Genomic DNA, 20,529 nt, shown 5'->3' with positions numbered 1-20,529 from the left:
GGAGTACCAATTTGAGCAGTGCAGAACAGTCTGCTGCCAACATAAAAAATGTCTAGCTTCTTCGTGGCCAAACTCGACAACAAAATACTAATCAAAGTACTTCACTTTTTAACAAGGAGGTACTCTTTCTATATCAGCTGGGAGTCAGATGGCTGAGCGGTGAGGGAGTCGGGCTAGTAATCTGAAGGTTGCCAGTTCGATTCCCGGCCGTGTCAATTGACGTTGGTGTCCAAGGCACTTCACCCTACTTGCCTCGGGGGGAATGTCCCTGTACTTACTGTAAGTCGCTCTGGATAAGAGCGTCTGCTAAATGACTAAATGTAAAAATGTAAATCAGCTGAAGGTCGACAGTGTGTGACTTACCCCCATGTGACGGCTGTATCGAGACAAAGCCGACAAGCTGACAGCCCGTTCTCTTGAGTGAACTGGAGGTCATCACCTGGCGACAGACTCCACCACCTCCCTCTCTTCTTACATTTACATTTAGTCATTTAGCAGACGCTCTTATCCATAGCGACTTACGGTAAGTACAGGGACATTCCCCCCGAGGAAAGTAGGGTGAAGTGTCTTGCCCAAGGAAGGACACAACGTAATTTTGCGCAGCCGGAATCGAACCGGTAACCTTCAGATTACTAGCCCGACTCCCTAACCGCTCAGCCACCTGACTCCCTTCTTCCGTCCCCGTCTGTCACATGCCCTCCCTTCCTGAGGGAACACAGTCGGATGTCAAATGAAAAGAGAAAAGTCTTCATGACCTTGAATAACGATAAAAGAAGAAGTCATCTCATAATACTCCCAGGGTGTGTAGAAAGAGCAGAAGTTACCTTGATTATACTGATTCCCACAAAAAAATTATGATAACACATTCTGAGACAATCTCTCTGGCAAATGCAGATTTTTTGGTTCAAACTCATTCCAAGGTTGAATGGCTCTTGCTCGAACCACCTTATCTCGCTAAGCTAAAGCCTACTGATTGTCATGGCAAAAAAAAAACGACACACTTGGAGTACAATAGTCTTCACATTACTTCTATCACACAAAGACGTGAACTCAAACTGGCAGACAGCCACATTACCCAGCACTCCCACCATTATACATCCTCTCCAGAGATGCTGGCGTAGACCACAGTTGTCTGAGAGCTCTGGAAATCAGTGTTGAGTCCCTTGATCCAAAAACCTCCCAATACAAGAGCCCTGAAGTGAAGATATGTCTAATGCACAAATTGTAGCTAGATATGGATTGCACAGCCCAGAGGCACATCATCATTTAGAAGCCTTGTAAAACCCTCTTAACAAGTACACGCCCAGTGACTGGTGTTCTGCACCTCTCTTTCACAAACCGTCTCTGGAGGAGGGGATCCCTCACTGAATTGCTCCTCCCAAGGTTTCTTCCATTTTTTTTCTCCTCGAGTGAGTTTTTCTGGGAGTTTTTCCTTGTCTTCCTTGAGGGTTTAGGTTGGTTGAGGGGCAGTTATATGGGCGTATGTGAAGCCCTCTGTGACATTGCTTGTAAAAAGGGCTTTACAAATTAATTTGGATTTGACTTGATTTGATGACTGGTGTGGGTGGGTGTCTTTTGCCTTTCGTCATTTCCAGTTCCCAGCTTCAAACACTATTCTATTTGCCATAATAATGACTGCCACAATGAGCCAGTGATTAAAAAAACCTCAAGGACATGCTGAGAGAATAAGTATCTAACACATACACACCGTACACAAATGTGTTTGTGAACCTGTGCTTGAATGTGGTACAGTACTGTCTACATTGACATAAATTAACATTATTGAGACACAAAGGTATGTGAAAGGCACAGTGATATTATCAATTTGGACAGCTAGTGTTACAGTCAGTTCAGTACATTTGATTGATGTGCCGCATACTGTACAGGGAGTCAGGTGGCTGAGCGGTTAGGGAATCGGGCTAGTAATCTGAAGGTTGCCAGTTCGATTCCTGGCTGTGCAAAATGACGTTGTGTCCTTGGGCAAGGCACTTCACCCTACTTGTCTCGGGGGAATGTCCCTGTACTTACTGTAAGTCGCTCTGGATAAGAGCGTCTGCTAAATGACTAAATGTAAATGTACAGTAGTAACAACACGATTCACGTCTAATTTAATTCTACTCTTTATCTCACATCTTACCTTTTAGTTTCAAAGTTCAAAAGAATTAGACCTGACAAAAGCTCTTCAACAAATCAAATCCTGTTACCAACGTTACAGCATACTCCTCAATCTATTGCCTAGCAACACATTACCCACATCTTTCTACTTCACTTCGAGAACATGTGAACACACACACATCCTCTAACGCTTGTATATGATTATAGTAATGGCTACAATTAATCATAGGTCCGTGACTGAATTGCACTGGCATTGATTTAGAGTGCTTTTGTGTGCCCTGCTCTCATTAGTGACCCCAGCAGGGAACTGAAGAATATGCTTTATAGTTACAATGATCGGTGTTGTCTACCAAGTCTAATATTAAGAAAATACAGTGTGATATGAAATGACACAGTTTCATTCATTAGCAAAAGATTGCAAGTCTGTGCCACACTTTGTTAATTTCCCACTAGGGGAACTTAAAACCAAACTGGTGTGAGCACATCTTCCTTCTTGGACATGGAATGGAAAAAGTACAGTTGTTTGTCATAATGAACAGGAAACTATAAATATAACAGCCCACAATGTATTGCTCCACATTTTAGCTCCCAATAACTTTTTATTACTGAGGCTCCTCATCCCCAAAGGCAGTTGATGAAAATCCTGGCTGCCTGTTTGAGTTTCGAAGCCATGAATAGAGACTCCTCACAAGCACTGAGCTTGTCTTGTAAAATTGTATCTTGTACATTTGTATTTTTTGTAATATTTGTATTTTTATATTGTAAATTACGGCAACTTATATTTAATTTTATTTAATTTTAATTCCACTTAGTAATGCTAGTTTATGTACCCTTAGTACAGATAGTCCACATATTTAAATTTTTGGTTCCTATATGTTTATTGTATGCACCTTCCTGCCAAAGCAAATTCCTTGTCTGTGCAAACTTTCATGGCGAATAAATCCCATTCTGATTCTGTCTGTAGAGACTTTGTAGCTGCTGTGTCTGGGTTGACCTTGAGAAGCACTCAGGGCTGATTGGGTGGAGATTGAATGGAGACAAAGACAGACATGCTGAACCACTGACACCATCTGAGACTAGCATCGAAGAAGCTGTCACTCAGTGAGAAAGTGATGAAGCGTTTTCTTTTAACCATAGCTGTGTACTGCATGTTACTGCAAGAGATTTTTGTAAAAGATTCAGGCTTGGAAACCTGACAAAAAAGTTGCGTTCTAACACTGCAGACACTCACTTTGAAATGTTGGGTTTTGTTGCGTGAAATGTCAGTCTGAGAAGAATTTCTCGGAAAACAATGTTGGTCTGACTCAAACTCGGCGTGAAACCGCTGTGCAGCATCACCGTGTGAGGAGTTCTTGTCTAACACCTTAACTGTGGCAGACAGGCCTGTCTGACGCTAGACAGCGCTGCCTCGCCAGTCTGTCAAAACTGCTTTTTATCTCCAAGACATATTGTTGTGTCTTAAAAAGTAATCCGCTCTATCTGAAAGTCTGTTTACATGTAAAAAGGGATGCTCCGTGTCTGTATTTCTGTGTCAGTTTATTTCATTTTACAATACAGTAAAATGTGTTATTACTACAACACGTCTAACATCATGTAATGTTTCTGTGACAGACATTAATATGGCAGGTGAGCCTAAGCCATACAGGCCAAAGATTGGTTCAAAACGGACTCTGTCGTCTATCTACAGGTGAGGATATATTCGCTCATTTCCATCTTACATTTACATTTAGTCATTTAGCAGACGCTCTTATCCAGAGCGACTTACAGTAAGTACAGGGACATTCCCCCCGAGGCAAGTAGGGTGAAGTGCCTTGCCCAAGGACACAACGTCAGTTGGCACAGGCTGAATCGAACCGGCAACCTTCTGATTACTAGCCTGATTCCCTAACCGCTCAGCCACCTGACTTGTTTCCAGATCCAGGAGAAGCTCTTTGAATCTTCATTAAGATTAATTTCTCTTTCTCCTTGCCTTCTTACAAATGAATGTACACCTGCAGTCAATATTTGTTCATTGTGATCCCTTCCTTGTTTCCACAGTGGTTATGAATTTGACTATGATTACTACCGGGATGATTTCTACAGCAGGTACGTATGTGAAAAGGAAGGCTTTTAAGGAAAGTCTAAATGGATTTGTCTTTCACAAAGTAAGACGGCAGTCTGAAACGTAAACGGTGTCATCGAAAAAAGTAGAGTAATTTCCCTGTTCCATTTGATTCCTTCCTTCTGTACCTACCCTCGCTCATCCTTCCCTTTCAATCTCTAAATGCTTTACCTTCGCTTTTTCTATGACCTCTATCAAGTTACTGTTTAACCCTTGTGCTGCCTTCGGGTCACATGACCCAAAGGTTCATAACGAACCATCGTTGTGTTTAGACAATTTTAGCCAATACAAAAACAAATACAAATCATTTTCTTTTAACTTTTGTAATGTGGAGGGTCTGAGACAGCCCAATGGTTAAAATGCTTCACTTTGTTTTTCTATGCGGTAAATTTGTCGCAATACGACGGTGGGTCAGAATGACGCGAAGATAACACAAGGGTTAAGAGGAAGACTGGGAAGGAATAGTATTTTGAAATTCAAGAAAGATGGAACACATAAGAATGGTAGTGAATGTCATTATGAGTTTATTTCCCTCCATTTGGCCAGCTAATGGTTCTTTTATCTGTCTAGGCACATTTAGAATGTCAGACGATTGTCTAGCTTACCGCTTAACGCAGACCTGGAAGTGCATGCATCTTCACTATGACATTTTTATTGTTTTGTTTACCTTGTCCGTTTTGAAGGACTGCGGGCATTCAAAAATGGCAATCTTTTCATGGAGACTTTAAACTACACATTATTAGTCTTTCGTAACTGGGGGAAGACACTGGCTAAACAGCATAAATGGACCATCTTTGTAAGAGCTTTTAGTTACAGTATTAAAACATAGGTTATTGCTGACGTCAATTGACCAGATGTGATAGAGGGCCGTTCTGTTTCGCAACTATAATTATTTTTAAATGTTGCCCCTTAAAACTCTCCAGACTGTTTGAGTACCAGGGGCGTGTGCTGCCCCCCACCAGGGCGGTGATCCCCATCAAGCGCTCCAGAGTCGTTGCCCCGTCCGCACGCAGAGCAAAATCCTCCTTCCCCGTCAGGACCTGCTCGTCTTCCTCCTCCTCCTCTTCCTCCTCTCGACTGCTCACCCCAGGGTCCCTGGCCACGGGTCCTCGGTGTACGTCTCTGGAGCTTCCTGTCTCTGTCATGGACCTCCCATTTTCTGCCATCCATATCTCCATCCCCTCAATCTTCTCCATCCCTCCGCCTTCCTTATCCCCCTTCCTTCAGACAGTCCTTGATAGGTCCTTACTGTTAGCTCATATTGAATGCATTCTTCCTAACCAAACACCCTACAACAACATGTTAGTTAGTTAGTTAACTATTCTTTCAGCCAGAGATGTTCTCGCCTCATTATTACTGACATCCTTGGAGCTAAATTTTAAACCTGTACAGGAGGATTATGCTGGTAGACACCAGCCACTAACAGGAGTTTTCACAAGGTGGAAAAAACGGGGTCTAGTCTCGTCCAAAACAAGTCTCATTTGCCTGGCAAACATTGTCTCATCCTCCATGTGTGTCTGTCCTCAGTGAAATCCGACCAGCTCCTAACCATCAAACGGGAGTTGTCTCAGATCAAGACCAGGATTGATTCCCTGCTGGGGAGGCTGGAGAAGTTTGAGAGGCAACAACGCACAGGGCCTGGTACGCAGGCTGAGAGGTCCCACACAGAGACTACATTAATCCTGTCATGAACAGTCTTGAATGCACAATTTCGTCTGGCACTAAACGTTTTAATGTATTATTATGAAAGCTGTGTTGTAGAAAATACCTATATTCGTGAATGTATCTTTTCTTCTGGCGTTGATGTTTAACGACGTCTGAAGTGGTTGTGTTTCTCTCACACTCTTAACTTAAAGTAAAAAACCGCACTCTCAAGCTTGTCTCATTGCTTTTTTTTTTCATTTCTTTCCTCACACTCTTAACTTTTGTTCCACATTAGAGGCCCAGAGGAAACAGGAAATGGTATACGAGTCTCTCCAAGGAGGGACCGCAGAGCTGTCTGGAGAAGATGACGCAGAAGGACCTGTGGAGGTGGAAGTGGGGGAAATGACGGATGGCGGTGAAGATGACTTTGACGATGATGGCACCAACGGCATGGTGAATGGATCGATATCAGTCTACTGTGTAATCTCAAGTCTGAATAGGCCATTTTGCTTGTCTCCCATACAGGATGGAGTGTAGTATCAGATGGGATTTTTTTTTACTTTGGATTACGTATTTAGCTGAGTCACTGAAATATGTCTGCCTGACAGAAAGTGGGTGGAATTACAGGACTATTAACAGTCTTTTTTTCTTTTTTTCAGATAGAAAACCACATATCGGACATAGATAACTGAACAGGTTTAGGTATGTTTGACTTTTTGCAGTATACAATCATTTAATTGTATTTTTAAAGTAATTGTTTTTATCCTGACCAAACTGAAAATAATTTAAAGAAATGTAATAGAAAATGTGTCTGAGCATCAACCGGACTGCTTTTTCTTCATCTTTTGGTAACTTGCCAAAAAAAACAGTTCTGTAATCATCTTTACTGCAGCAAACACAGATTCTTCTTTTGAAGGCTTATTGAGTACTTTTGATATCAACAATCCGTTGTTTTTGCAGTAATGAAAAAGATGAGGATGATACCAGTGATTTTTGTTTGTTTCTGGTCTTCCCTTCAGGTTAACAAAAAGAAGCATTATTGGGAGCTGTAAGACCCGATACCAGCAGCATCAGACCATCTGGCCTGGAGGACCTTTATTGTGAAAGGGAAATGAAGAAGAAAACGACTGCAAATAAGAGACTCAAAAACGTTGCGCTTGTTGACTTTTATTACGACATTGGTAGCACTTGAGAGCTGTGTCATTTCTTTCTGGGCAAATGTGCTCAGACCATAAGGCAAACATGAATAACTCGCGTTTTCTTTCTTCAGTGGTTGGGCAGGAATCATTCATATCAATCTGTTATGGTTTATTTGATGTATAAGAAAGTAATGTTTCATAAAATACAACGTAAAGTAATGTCTCTGCTCTGTTGTCCTCTGTCCACGTTGAGAAGAGATGAAATATGTATTTTTTGTTGGCAAAATCAAAATGACATTTCTTCAAGATGAGAAGATTGTTTTGTCAGGGCTGTGGATGGAAAAACAAACACAAAAGGCATTATTATGGATTGTTTCTGTTCATGGTTGGCAAAATCTAAGCTAAAGACTTTTTATGTAGGGGCGGCACGTACAGTAGTTGGGAATGTGATGACTAGTATGTGTCTTTATTTGTTCTGTTGTACAGTCAATATATTATTCAATGGAGTAAACCACATTTTGAAATAAATCTTTCACTCTGCAACTATTCGCAGATATACATGGTGGTGAATTTACGGCGCTTTTTGAAATACAATGTAAAAACACCTAAACACAGAGCGTGTCTCACCAAAAATATGTCATATAACCTAGGCCTTCAACTTTCCCACCATACAGGATGTTGTATGTTAAAAGACAGAGGTTTGGACAGATTTACTCAACCTTATTTAGGCTCTCAGATAATGCCCTTGAAATTCAAATTAGCTGGACTGAGAGATGGGTGGCATTGGGACAGCAACAGATGGTGTGTCTAATTCCCTCTTTTCATTAGCACAAGATCATCATTTCCCCAGGTTAATGAGGGCAGTTGCTGTACTGAAGGTAATTGGTTAAATCAGTCGTTGCATGGCCAATAGCCATTAACGCCCCTCATCCTTCATTGCTCCACTATGGGTAGTAGCTCAGTGTGTGACTGACTGCATAAATCACTATTCTGCACTTGTTAGAGTAATGTACACCATACAGCAATAGGTATTTTGCACGATTCTGCACTGAATACTCATAACATCACCTGAGACTGGGTGTGTAGTCGTCAGATGAGTTCTGTTCATTTTCACTTTGTTGAGTTGAATGTGCAGAAGGCTATCTTGCTTCAAAGCGTATTTGCCTACATCATGTGCGTTAACAATGGCATCAAATACAAATGGATACTCCTTAGGCCTATAATCGATTCCACATAGCAGACAATGACAACACATATGTTACACAAGGGCACCACAATGTGAACATTCTGAGCAGAGAAGCAGTGCTCAATGTCTGACTGTTATGACCATGAAGCTCCTCTTGAAAGAAATCAGTATCATCATACCGTGCAAGGTTGCGCTTGTTGGGGCGCACGGTTAACTTCCTGATGGTGCACACTGTCCCTTGCCTGGCGCGCTGCTTGCATCTCAGCCGTTTTCTGTGCCCTCGCGTTAGCCATGCGCGCTGCGTCATTGGAACGACGGGCTGCTGTCTTCTCTGCCGTTTCCCGTGCCCTCGCCTTAGCTGCACACGCAGCGTTTCTGGCACGACGGGCCGCTCTCACCTCTGCTGTTTCCTGCGCCCTAGCCTTGGCCATGCGCGCAGCATCTCTGGCACGACGCGCTAATGTCATCTCTGTCGTTTCCCTTGCCCTCGCCTTAGCCATGCGCGCAGCGTCGCTGGCACGACGGGCTGCTGTCTTCTCGGCCGTTTCCTGTGCCCTAGCCTTAGCTGCACACGCAGCGTTGATTGCCCGACGGTGTGCTTGCTGCTGAGCGGCCTCCTCATCTCGTGCTTTGGTGCACGCAGCTGCACGTATACGGCGTTTTGCATCACGTTGTTTCTCCCGCTTAGTCCGGGTATTTCGAGGCATGTTACTGGAACGTTAACCTGCTCACTCAGGGTGTGGAACCAAAAATCCTGTGGAAGGAAAGACAACAATCAATGATGTACGGTTGTGAAATGGTAACATGACTTTCAATGCTTAACAATTAGGCATACTTCCCTTAACACAACTTCAAGCGATTTCCGAACACTTTACAATTACTCAAAATTGGCTCGCGTGGGGGTAGCGAAAACACAGGCTTTGTAGGCGACCAGTGCACTTACTGCTTTGAAACGGTGATTGTAATCACGGTGAACACATTTGACATGTACACAGCTATAGGCTACCCAGTTATATTTAGATGTAGATAGCATACATCCCTAATACAAATACACACCTCCATGAATTTGAGGCCTATAAACCCCTGCGTGTTGATGACCCAGAAAATCGGTATCCTTCGAGAAATGTCTATAAAGCTGCGTGACGATCAACAAACTGAGAAACTTTGGAAAAAGTCTGCTATTAGAATGTCAGACGAACATTGTGGCGAAACTGTCTATTTGTCGCAAACCGCTCAGCCAATCAGTATCCTAATACTGTAGCCTTGGGTTGTATTGGTCAAGACCTGCATAATCGAATCCCTTTGTAACTGGAAAGTCGTTAATTTGTACCAAAAGGACTATTACATACATTTAGTCATTTAGCAGACGCTCTTATCCAGAGTGACTTACAGTAAGTACAGGGACATTCCCCCGAGGCAAGTAGGGTGAAGTGCCTTGCCCAAGGACACAACGTCATTTTGCACAGCCGGGAATCGAACTGGCAACCTTCTGATTACTAGCCCGATTCCCTAACCGTTCAGCCACCTGACTCCCTGGACTATTATGTTAAATGACAATCCCAGTCACACCTTCTAGCACACACCACTTCAGTAGTGTTCTCAACAGTTGAAGAAGGTGAACTGAAGAAGACTCCAAAAGTATCATTAACAGTTGTGTTCCTGTAGATCTAGCGACTAGCGACAAATCAGGTGACTTTCTGCAACTTTGTATATCTCCCGTTTTCATTGTAGAGCAGCAGCAAAATAACTGCTATTTGCCATGTCTTTTGTGTTGTCAAACAAAGTCGCATCCTCGCCCCGGGAGATAAACTGGATGTGGATGAGAGGCCCAATTATCCGTCATCACATAATCTAGCGACTGTGAACGACTTTTCAGAGCCAATATGTGACTTCTAGTGAGATTTTTGGCAACAATGAACAGCGTTTAATCTCATGCCATCGTTTCTTATTGTACACGTCACGTATTAATATTGTTTTCAGTCTTGTATGATGTATAGTTTGCAGGTTTTGCACAGTACACTCAAATGTGTTTAGCTACATATTCCTTCCCAAATAGTCTGCTGCCTGCAGTCACTGGGTAAACCGGTGATGGTCCAATTTGAATTGGTATGCGTTAGGCAATCTTTCTTTCATATGGCTGATGCAGAGCTATCTATGGCATCTACCTCTCGTGCACAGCCTCGTGCACAGCCTCTACCTCTAGTACCTACCGGCTCAGCATCTCTGAAAGGGATCCATCGCGAAACTGGTGGCGAATTGTTTTTTAGGGTTCTCGAGGCGCTCATCCACACAACGTCACCAGCGGCACCGCACGTCCTTGGGTTCTGACACGGACACTTACAGAAATTCAAATGCTCGGTTCTTGAGATAATCGTTGGACACTCCTTGCCATAAAATCCCACTATAAAACCACGGATATTCCTTGCTTTACAGCACAGTATTAACTTTTTCCAGGGTCCACGGACAAACGGAAGTGGAGCAACGTCATTGAGTTAGCGTTACCAGGAAGTGGCAAGAGGGTTGCCAGAAAGCGGCTAATTCAATTCAAGCGGCGGTAAAACAAAAACAAATGCTTCAACTATTATGAAAAAGTTAATTTAGTTTATCTTGATGTTTATCTATGTAAACACTGTTTTGTGAGACGCCAGTGGGGGCTTGCTTGTATTTGAGTTGCTGATATTCATGTCAACAACAGCAAAAAGTTAGCAAAATTGTCTGCATTCTATGACTGGTGTGGAGACGATTGGTAAGCATAGCTACCTTGTCCCGAGTAGATGCATTACCTGTATGCTTTGATTGAAAGAAACCCTGAAAGACAATGATATCATGTAAAGTTAGAAGCAGTTTCATATTGTATATACATTTTGTTACACGCCTAATATGCCAATGTAATAAGCAAGCTAACACATAATGTCTTTTTGCCAAGTAACTGGATCCGTCATTGCCATGTTCATATGTTATCTCTTGATCTCTTGATCAGTTTATGCATAGAAATATATAATGTTATTATGAATTGTGATATCTTTGTTTTTACACCATCAAAACCAGTCATTTAAGATACTGACTACAGGAGCTCGTTATTAATGTTATAGGTTATGGCGGATGGAGAGTTGTGCTTGATAGACAAGAACATATCAAGGTAATCCCAACTCCGCTTGCTTCCCTACACGTTTCCAATTATCTATTGAAACTCCAGTAGCCTAAAATAAAAACCATGCCACTGGTCTGTAATTTCCTCACCCTCATTTTCTATTCTATTATTATTATTTTTTAAGTTTGTCGGAGGTCCCGCTGAGCAGCAGTGTTACGTCACTGAATCTTCACTCTAACAGAATATCGAGGCTAGAGGGCTTGACGCCGGCTTGGCGTCTCCGACACTTGGACTTGTCATCCAATCACATTACTCGTATTGAGGGACTTTGCTCCCTTACCTCATTGAGAACCCTAAATTTGTCCTGCAACCTAATCACAAAAGTTGAAGGTGAGTTTCATACTATTACCTAATTTACTTCAGAAGTTGAGAACTTTTCTCCACTGTGTGTAGTATTAACACCCTTCTTGCTGTAACACAGGACTGAATGGACTAGTGAACTTGACTAGATTAAATGTATCCTACAATCACATAAGTGACCTCACAGGTGGGTCATGACTCCATCCTACTATTGGTTAATGTTTATGACATGAATTTAAAACAAACATTTAAAACATCATATATATCACATTACATTTAAAACATAACCACTTTAAATCTACAGGCTTACTGTACCTTCATGGGGCCGCATACAAGCTGAAACACCTCAGTCTCCATAGCAACAGCCTGGGCAGCATCAACCAGTTGCTGCAGTGCATGCTGGGACTGCAGAGTTTGAGAGAAGTCACGTTGTGTGTGGATGGCAAAGATAACCCTCTTTGCAGTTCACCAGGTAAGACTGCTCTCTGAATGATTTATAGTCGTCTTGTCATTTTAGATCTTTGTGGTGTTTGCTGTGATTATTATTAGAGTGTGTTCTCTTTCGTCAGGTTACAGGGAGATGGTGTTCCAGGCCCTGCCTCAGATCTCTAGCCTGGACAGGGTGGACCGGCTTGGAAACCACGCTTCTTTAGGAGAGGACTGTCCTATTGATATCCCTGGTCTGGATGACTATGTGGAATTCTTGCTCTCCTCAGACACCAGTGCAAATGACCTGGTAATAATTGATGTTAGTATTGCAAAAGAAAGTAGCTGCATGAAATCTAACTAATCTAAAACTAAGAGGATACGATCAGTTATCCACCGTTTTGCACCCTCAAGTATTATCAAGTGGGTGAGGGAATCGGGCTAGTAATCCGAAGGTTGCCAGTTCGATTCCCGGTCATGCCAACTGACGTTGTGTCCTTGGGCAAGGCACTTCACCCTACTTGCCTCGGGGGAATGTCCCTGTACTTACTGTAAGTCGCTCTGGATAAGAGCGTCTGCTAAATGACTAAATGTAAATGTAACCCCACGTATTAATGAGGAGATGAGCCAGTACGGCCAGCGGGCGGGCCCCGTGGAGCCCACACCACCAACCAGACGGACCGACCCACTGCAGGTCGGCCCAGCAGCAGACCCCTACAATGAACAGCGCATTCAGAAACTAGAACACCAGGTGTCCCAGCTCTTCCACCAGGTGAGCCTGGAACTGTACAAGACTGTCTGCACCTGTCTAAACCATTTACCCACAAGCCCCAGTTTGGTTTGTTCTGGGTACAGATGTTTGTTTTTGGATATTGTTCTTTACCTGTGTTAAACCTATTCAGAAACCTCTGCCTCAGAAACCTGCCGGTGATGCCAGCAGAAGCTCCGCCCCCTCAGTGGAGCTACGGAAGCCCAGGAGGGACATTGACAACACGTCAGAAAGTGACTGTGACAGCGGGAAGCAGAATCGCTGTGGCTCCAGGATCGCGGCAGCCCAGCATAGGAGTGGCAGAGCCACAGTGAAGAGGCCCGTTAAGGAGCCCAGGGCCAGGAGAACTGACAGGTGGAGGCATTGTCTGTCTTTCATGTGCCAATCTACACTTAATGCAGTCACTGGGTACTAAGACTACACAAGACATGGGTTAAGGCTAATACTGTACACTTAAATGACGTTATAAGCATTATAACTTTTCATTTTATGATTATGATATAAAAATAATAATATATATATATAATTATACCATACAAAATGTATAAAAGGGCATCTTGTCCTCTGTCTAAATAGTAACAATATTGCCCATAAATGTTCATATATTGGCAATATACCGTTTTACTGTCAGGATGATGGTATGTTACGGTTAGAGGATATACAGAGCCCCTCTTCTTTGCCTTGTTTACGAGCCAACAGCCTAATGAGTACCTTGGTGATATAATGAGTTCCCTTGATCCTCGGTAGGTTGGCCCATCAATCTCTCCCTCCCACCCATGGTTTAAACTCTCCTCCTCTACTCCTTCAGATTACACCTGTCATCACTTACATGTGATAGATGACACCCCAAGCATGGCTCTGCCCCCTCATCTTACTTCATCAGCCTCTCATGACACCTGCTTTGACTCACCCTCATTTTGTTTTGGCAGTCTCTGATGCCCTCGTGGAAGATAAGGTGGTGTTTAAAGAAAAGTTTGCCGGTCCACAGAATAACTTTTTTGAGACTCATTTAGAAAAACCTTTTAAAGCAAGACGGTTAATCGGAGAAGACACACTTTTTTTTCCTCTTTTATTTTTTATTTTTACGTTGTAACTTTTTCAGCTGTTTCAAATAAACCGTTTTTACACGCACAGCGACCCAGAGAGCCGGAAAGGCAGAGGTTCAAAGTGTGCAGCGGGCGCCTGGAGGAAGGCGGGGGGCCCATCTGCTGCCCCGGGCCCTGCAGACATGGTGGGGCCAGCCAGGAAGGGCCTCAACCCTCCCAGAGCCCCGGGGGACAGGAGCAACAGGTCCACTGGGGAGGAAGAGACATACAGGGTAAGGACCATGATGGACTAGGACTCAGCCATTGCTGGTGGCCATGTACTTGTACTTGGACTGATTAATAGTGGCAGGGATGTAGTCGCTTTTGTGTGTCAGTTGTGCATGACTCTGTGATTGTGTATTAGATTCTGTGTGTGTTTTGGTGTCTCTTCTGGTTACTTATTATTATTATTATCTGGTTATTTATTTGAGCGGACGCTTTTATCCAAAAAGATGTAGAAATTGTGCAGAAAGAAAGTACAGCAGAAGATCAAGGATTTGTGTGTGTGTGTGTGTGTGTGTGTGTGCCAGGCCATTGTGGAGGAGCGTGACCAGGAGAGGGAGAGGCGCTGGAAGGCAGAGCAGGCTGCCAGGAAGCTGACAGAGCAGATGAAGAGCCTGCAAACACAGGCCAGCGAGGAGAAAGACCTGCAGAGCCTGGCCTTGCACACCACAGACAGGTCCCAACACACACACACCACACACATACATTCATACACGTGCACACATACACATAAATACATACAGACACACACACACACACACAAAGATTTATACACGTGCCCACGTAAACATAAATACACATACACACATTCTTCTACTCGGTCCTGTACAGCCCATAAAAATATCTGAAACACACTAACACTGCCATACTAGATGGACCCAAATGCACTAATGGCACATTAAAGTGAATGTACTTCACAGTAGATTTTGAAATTCAGGCTTTCATTTTCCATTACATAAAAGCAACACACCTACATAAAAGCTTAGTGCTTTGCATTAGCAAGAGCTTTCACACCTATCTACAGTGTATCTAGCCTGCGTGCGCCTTGGCATTGAATACCACGGGGCCTGATTATCCATAATTAAAACCATTCAAAGGGTCTGTCACTAAAACCTTCCGATGGAGTGCATCCTTCTGGCGAGTTCCGCAGAGTCAGATGGCAGTGCTTTGCTGTGTCCTGATGTACTGCCCTTGTCTTTTTCACCCTCCCAAGATAAATCGTGCTTATGGCAGTCACGGTGACAAGCATATGTCAGTGGTGACGCATGAATCTGTCTTAATTGCCATCTCCGCTGCAGCTCCCCGGCCAGCACTAATGACCCTGTCCGCCCTCTACCCCCATCACAGGCTCACTTTGCTCCCTATCTTCCACTCTCTAACTTGTCTAATTGTGTCCATCTTTTGTTTTCTCCCTCTTTCCTTTCTTTTATGTTTGAGCCTATTCCCCTCCCTCCCTCCTACAGGCTGAAGGAGCTGCTCCTGAGGGAGCGTTCGGAGCGCTCAGTGCTGCAGGCTCGGGTGGAGGAGCTGGAGGAGAGGAGCCAGGGTCTGGCCCTGCAGCTGGAGCAGGCTCGCCAGCAGGAGGACCACCAGCTGAGGGCGCTACGCAGCCTGGAGGACAGCGTGGCCCAAAAGGAAGCACTGAGGGCCCGCCAACAGGCGGAGGAGGTAGCTAGTTGGGCAAGAGATGATTTGAATATCAAGATAGGATTACCTTGATGCAAGATTAGGCCCGTCTATTTTATGATGGTCATAATCGGCCATGATTACCGATAAAGCGTCATGGCTACCAGAAGAATCCTAGCCTCTGACCGGTGAAGTTGACCTTCCAGATGAAGAAACAGCAGGAGTTGGGGAACAAGGCTGCCGCCATGAAGAGAGAGGTGGAGATCCACAAGGCCATGGCAAAGCAGCACAAAGACAAGCAGCAGCAGCTGCATGAACTGCTGGCTTCCAGGGAACAGGTATACAGGTAAAACACCAGACGTGTTCATGCTAGTTACAGTGCTGCTTTACTAGAGACCCTGTCCGACACATTTACGGGCCCGCAGAATTCTTGGGGTGTGTCTCCAAAAGATTCTAATAGAACTAAAATGACACTATCACAATATAGATTACAGTTTTTTTTGTACTTAGTTTTGATGGGCTTTGAATTTTTTTCATAGAAAGGAGTTGGAGTCCAGGCTGGTGCCGGGTGGGGCGGAGTTCCGCGAGGCGGTGGCGAGGGAGGCGGAGTCTGCCGAGCGGAGACACGCCCAGCGGGTGTCGGAGATGGAGGAGAGGCTGGCAGAGGGCAAGCAGCAGTACGCCGCCCTGGAGGACGAGTTCCGCATGGCCCTCACAATCGAGGCCACGCGCTTCACTGAGGTCTGTCCGTACCTCACTGAGGTCTGTGCAGGCTTCACTGAGGTCTGTCCGTACCTCACAGAGGTCTGTGCAGGCTTCACTGAGGTCTGTCCGTACCTCACAGAGGTCTGTCCAGGCTTCACTGAGGTGTGTCCGTGCCTCACAGAGGTCTGTCCAGGCTTCACTGAGGTCTGTGCAGGCTTCACTGAGGTCTGTCCGTACCTCACAGAGGTCTGTCCGTACCTCACAGAGGTCTGTCCAGGCTTCACTGAGGTCTGTCCAGGCTTTACAGAGGTCTGTCTGTACCTCACAGAGGTCTGTCCAGGCTTCACTAAGGTCTGTCCGTACCTCACAGAGGTCTGTCCAGGCTTCACTAAGGTCTGTCCGTGCCTCAGCTGAAACACAGTAGCGTCTTTCTGCTAGCGTCCTCTGAGAGGAAAGAGTTTAATCACCCTCTAAAATCGTCGTTGTTGGGGCACCCCCGGTGGCTCACCAGTTTAGAGCCTGTATCACGTAGGCTAGGGTTCGATTCCAGCCTGAGCCATTTCCTGTATGTCCTCTCCTCTCTCTCTCTCCTCTACATTTTTCTGTCACTCTACACTGAAACTATTCCAATACAGCAGAAAAGCTCTAAAAATAGATCTTAAAAAAAGATCCTAAGTGTTGTTTTGTCCAATCACTCTCTTTTGAGAGACTGATGTGTGGTACCACCTTGCCAATTCTGAAACACTGAACTTTGACATTAACCACAGTGTTTTTGAGTACCTACAAATTGCTGGTCCAATTGAGACAGACAGGTTTTCTAAATGACCTCCTTGTATAATCTTTGATTGATGAACGTGTAGACATTGATTGATGAAAATCTAAATGCCATGCAAGAAGTTTGTGTACTTTCTGACCAAGACTAAAGTCATCAAGTTTCTTCTCAAGTTTTTTTTTGACAACTTTTTGCTGACATTCTTTATTAATACATGTCATTCAAATGTTCTTGTTCGAAATGTATCCTTCCACCCTGACTGGAAAATATAACTAATATATAAATAATATAACACTAAGATACTCTGAATCGTCCAGGTGAATGTCGAGGGAAGGTTGCATTTGAAGATATTTTGAGCAGGGCCTTGAATACCTTCTCGATCTCCCCTCCACCTCTTTCTCTAGGTGAAGGAGGGATGTGATCACCTGAGTGGGGAGGTGTCGGAGATGAGGACAGCCCTGGCCCGCTCCCAGCAGAGAGAGAAACAGTCTGGCTCTCTGGTGCAGGATCTCACTGCTATGGTCAAGGAGCAGAAGAATCGCATTGCTGAGCTCATCAAAACCAAGAAAGATGCAATTACCGAGCTCAAGGTATTCATGGGATGTGTGAATATGTGGTTTTCCAGGAGGCATTGAGATTGTCTTAATTTGCACTACCAAAAGCTAGCAAGCTGTCTGTGTCTTTCCCTTCCTCATGATGAGTCTCAGTGAGAGGCTGAGGGACAAGCCTCAGGGACTTACGGTGATAAAATATGCCACAGCAGCTAACCACCCATCTGGCTTCCTCTGTCGAGAGTGACCTCTGTGTGTCCCTCTACCTGTCTGTATCTCTGCCTGTCTCTCTCTTTCTCTCCCTTCTGCCTGTCTCTCTGTTTCTGTCCCTCTACCTGTCTGTATCTCTGCCTGTCTCTCTCTTTCTCTCCCTTCTGCCTGTCTCTCTGTTTCTGTCCCTCTACCTGTCTGTATCTCTGCCTGTCTCTCTCTTTCTCTCCCTTCTGCCTGTCTCTCTCTGCCTGTCTCTCTTTTTCTCTCCCTCTGCCTGTCTCTGTGTCTGTGCCTCTGCCTGTCTCTGTGTCTGTCCCCACACCTGTCTCACTGCCTGTCTCTCTGTCTGTGCCCACGCCTGTCTCACTTCCCGTCTCTGTGTCCACGCCTGTCTCACTGCCTGTCTGTCTCTGTGCCTCTGCCTGTCTCTCTTTTCTCTCCCTCTACCTGTCTCTGTCTCTGTGCCTCTGCCTGTCTCACTGCCTGTCTCTCCATCCCTCCCACCGTCCGTCTGTTTCTCCGTCCCACGATCCCCCTGGTCACGCTCTGTCCCTCTGCTCCCCCGAGGCTCGCCTGCGCCCCCTGGAGGCGGGGGTGGAGCAGGACCGCCGTCTCAACCTGCAGCTGGAGCTCATGAAGAAGGACAAGTCCCGCCTCCTGGCCCAGCTCAGCGCCCAGGAGTCGGTCATCGACGGCCTGAGGGCCGAGAGGAAGATCTGGGGCCAGGAGCTGGCACAGCAAGGTAGCACGGCGCCAGTCTGCAGGGCGCCCGCAGTATACAGCACGGTTTAACAAATACAGATAATAGATCATGATCGTACACTGTGTCGACTGTAGAGGAGCAAATGTAATGCTACTGCCATCTTGTGGACATCTGAATACACACAGGCATAACCACAATGACTAGGCGGACGCTTTTTTGTTGTGTCATGACAGCATGTGGGACATTAAGGCTCTCTGTCCTTCACTTTCACTCACAGCCTTCACGTCTCCTTTATTCTATTCCGAATTGACCCAGTAACCCATCTCTCACATATCCAATCCCATCCTTGACTCATCCTTGTCTGACTCCTCCCCCTTCTCTCACGCAGGCGCGTCATTGGCTCAGGACAGGGGTCGTCTGGAGGCTAAGATCGAGGTGCTGTCCACGGAGTTGGAGTCGCAGAAGAAACAGAACGAACGAGACAACGACGCCCTCAGGATCAAAGCCAAGGTCATCGATGACCAGACAGAGACCATCCGCAAACTCAAAGAGGTACTAGCTAGCTAGCGGGCTAGCTAGCGGGCTAGCGTCATCAGTGTCATCACTACCGTCAGCCGTGTATTCACTTTTAATCAGCATTGCATTTTAATACAGCATATTATATGAACCCACTCGGAATCTCTGTCATGGCCACTATCTTTTATCTTTCCTTTCTTCCCCCTCACCTCCCTCCTCCTTCGCCCTCTCTACCCCCCCCCCCCCCCACCTCCCTTATATTATTTCCCCTCTCGCCCTCTCTCCTCCCCCTCTCTCCCTCTCTCCTTCCCTCCCTCCCCGTGGGCAGGCTGTGCAGGAGCGGGATGAGCAGGTGCGCCGGCTGCGTGAGGAGAGCATCCAGGCCCAGAGGAGGTTCCAGCAGCAGCTGGAGGAGGAGATGGGCCCCCTGGTGGAGCTCCGCGACAGGCTGGAGCAACTCAGCCTCCGCAAGGAGGAGCTCAAACAGCAGCTGGAGGATAAGGAGCTGGAGCTGGACGAGGTCAAGAGGGCCTACAGGTGTGTGGCTGTGAGATTGTCTGTCTGTGTGTGTGAAATGGTTGGTGTGTTTGTGTGAGAGATGGTGTGTGTGTGAGATGGTGTGTGTGTGTGAGAGAGAGATGGTGTGTGTGAGAGAGAGAGAGATGGTGTGTGTGTGAGATGGTGTGTGTGAGAGAGAGATGGTTTGTTTGTGTGTGAGAGAGTGTTTGTGTGTGTGTGTGTTTGTGTGTGTGTGTTTGTTTGCATGTGTGTGATTACCACCTCCTTTCTCCCATAGTGCCTCCAATAAGAAGTGGCAGGAAAAGGCAGATCTGCTGACCCGGCTAGAGAGCCAGGTGAAGCGCATGAAAGACAACTTTGACTCTAAAGAAACCATGCTGCTGGAGGACAGAGACAAGGCTTCAGAAGCACACAAGTAAGACTTCAGTTACAAAATACTTTTATATCTTTTAAATTGGTGACCTAAAGTAAGAATTATTTTCAGCTCAATGTGGAATTGTGTTTTTTTTTTTGTCATCCAGAGCTGTAGTTGAGAAGCTCCACAGCATGGACGATGCGTTTCGAAGGCAGCTGGAGTGTGTGCAGGTGTCCCATCAGACAGAGCTCTTGAGACTGGCTAATGAGAAGCAGAAACAAATTGAACAGGCCAATCAGAGAGTGTTTCAGGTGGAGGAGGAAATGCGACAGCTTCTTGAGGAGACAGAGAGCAGCAAGAAAATCATGGAGGACAAAATGAGACGACTGACCAGTGTGCTGAAAGACTTCTAACCTCAGTTTACATGATTAATTACACACCTGAGGTTGAGAAAGTTGGATTAAACTAATTTAAAGGTTTCAATATTTACCAATATTTGTGAAGTGATAGGTGAATATGAAGTTATAAATTCACTCCTTGTGCCAAGTTTACGTTTTGTAAATATTTTTATTAAGTTATTAACAATTGTTTTTATATCATGAATCGTCAACATCGCAATAAAATAATTGTGGTTTCCTAAAAGCTAAGTA

At 45.1% G+C, this 20,529-nt stretch overlaps 3 protein-coding genes across 7 annotated transcripts in view; 2 read left to right on the top strand and 1 right to left on the bottom strand.

Annotated features, from left to right (window-relative positions):
* LOC134037125 (RNA-binding Raly-like protein) overlaps nt 1-7,557 on the top strand; it is a 21,979-nt gene extending 14,422 nt beyond the window's left edge. For 3 of the 5 annotated variants that reach the window (XM_062482457.1, XM_062482458.1, XM_062482461.1), the window contains exons 3-9: nt 3,727-3,802; nt 4,153-4,200; nt 5,140-5,330; nt 5,744-5,857; nt 6,156-6,360; nt 6,520-6,562; nt 6,880-7,557. In XM_062482457.1, the coding sequence (XP_062338441.1) occupies nt 3,727-3,802; nt 4,153-4,200; nt 5,140-5,330; nt 5,744-5,857; nt 6,156-6,360; nt 6,520-6,523 (638 nt within the window). In that variant the 3' untranslated portion in view covers nt 6,524-6,562; nt 6,880-7,557. The remainder of the gene's footprint in view (nt 1-3,726; nt 3,803-4,152; nt 4,201-5,139; nt 5,331-5,743; nt 5,858-6,155; nt 6,361-6,519; nt 6,563-6,879) is intronic. The other 2 variants (XM_062482459.1, XM_062482460.1) reach the window with 2 other exon arrangements.
* On the bottom strand, nt 7,012-10,669 carry LOC134037126 (uncharacterized protein C05D11.13-like). The gene is made up of 3 exons (XM_062482462.1): nt 10,396-10,669; nt 8,365-8,939; nt 7,012-7,329 (listed from the first exon to the last, which is right to left on the bottom strand). The coding sequence occupies exons 2-3, from the start codon at nt 8,890-8,892 to the stop codon at nt 7,324-7,326; spliced, it is 534 nt and encodes a 177-aa protein (XP_062338446.1). The 5' UTR covers nt 8,893-8,939; nt 10,396-10,669; the 3' UTR covers nt 7,012-7,323.
* On the top strand, nt 10,601-20,529 carry lrrcc1 (leucine rich repeat and coiled-coil centrosomal protein 1). The gene is made up of 19 exons (XM_062481579.1): nt 10,601-10,931; nt 11,278-11,324; nt 11,461-11,666; nt 11,758-11,823; nt 11,941-12,108; nt 12,206-12,372; nt 12,670-12,834; nt 12,965-13,185; nt 13,966-14,149; nt 14,447-14,595; nt 15,383-15,587; nt 15,752-15,891; nt 16,085-16,286; nt 17,427-17,612; nt 18,354-18,528; nt 18,878-19,041; nt 19,334-19,542; nt 19,802-19,939; nt 20,046-20,529. The coding sequence occupies exons 2-19, from the start codon at nt 11,281-11,283 to the stop codon at nt 20,290-20,292; spliced, it is 3,036 nt and encodes a 1,011-aa protein (XP_062337563.1). The 5' UTR covers nt 10,601-10,931; nt 11,278-11,280; the 3' UTR covers nt 20,293-20,529.

This window comes from Osmerus eperlanus, chromosome 16, assembly GCF_963692335.1.
Source record: "Osmerus eperlanus chromosome 16, fOsmEpe2.1, whole genome shotgun sequence".
Classification (NCBI taxonomy): Eukaryota; Metazoa; Chordata; class Actinopteri; order Osmeriformes; family Osmeridae; genus Osmerus; species Osmerus eperlanus.
This window is presented reverse-complemented; position numbering and strand designations above follow the sequence as displayed.

What these genes read in the sequence shown, in the direction of transcription:
- LOC134037126 (XM_062482462.1), bottom strand. Translation starts at nt 8,892, where the DNA reads ATGCCTCGAAATACCCGGACTAAGCGGGAGAAACAACGTGATGCAAAA.
- lrrcc1 (XM_062481579.1), top strand. Translation starts at nt 11,281, where the DNA reads ATGGCGGATGGAGAGTTGTGCTTGATAGACAAGAACATATCAAG. An exon ending in AGGGCCAGGAGAACTGACAG is followed by an intron (nt 13,186 to 13,965) that starts GTGGAGGCATTG and finishes TTACACGCACAG; the next exon opens with CGACCCAGAGAGCCGGAAAG. An exon ending in GCCTTGCACACCACAGACAG is followed by an intron (nt 14,596 to 15,382) that starts GTCCCAACACAC and finishes TCCCTCCTACAG; the next exon opens with GCTGAAGGAGCTGCTCCTGA.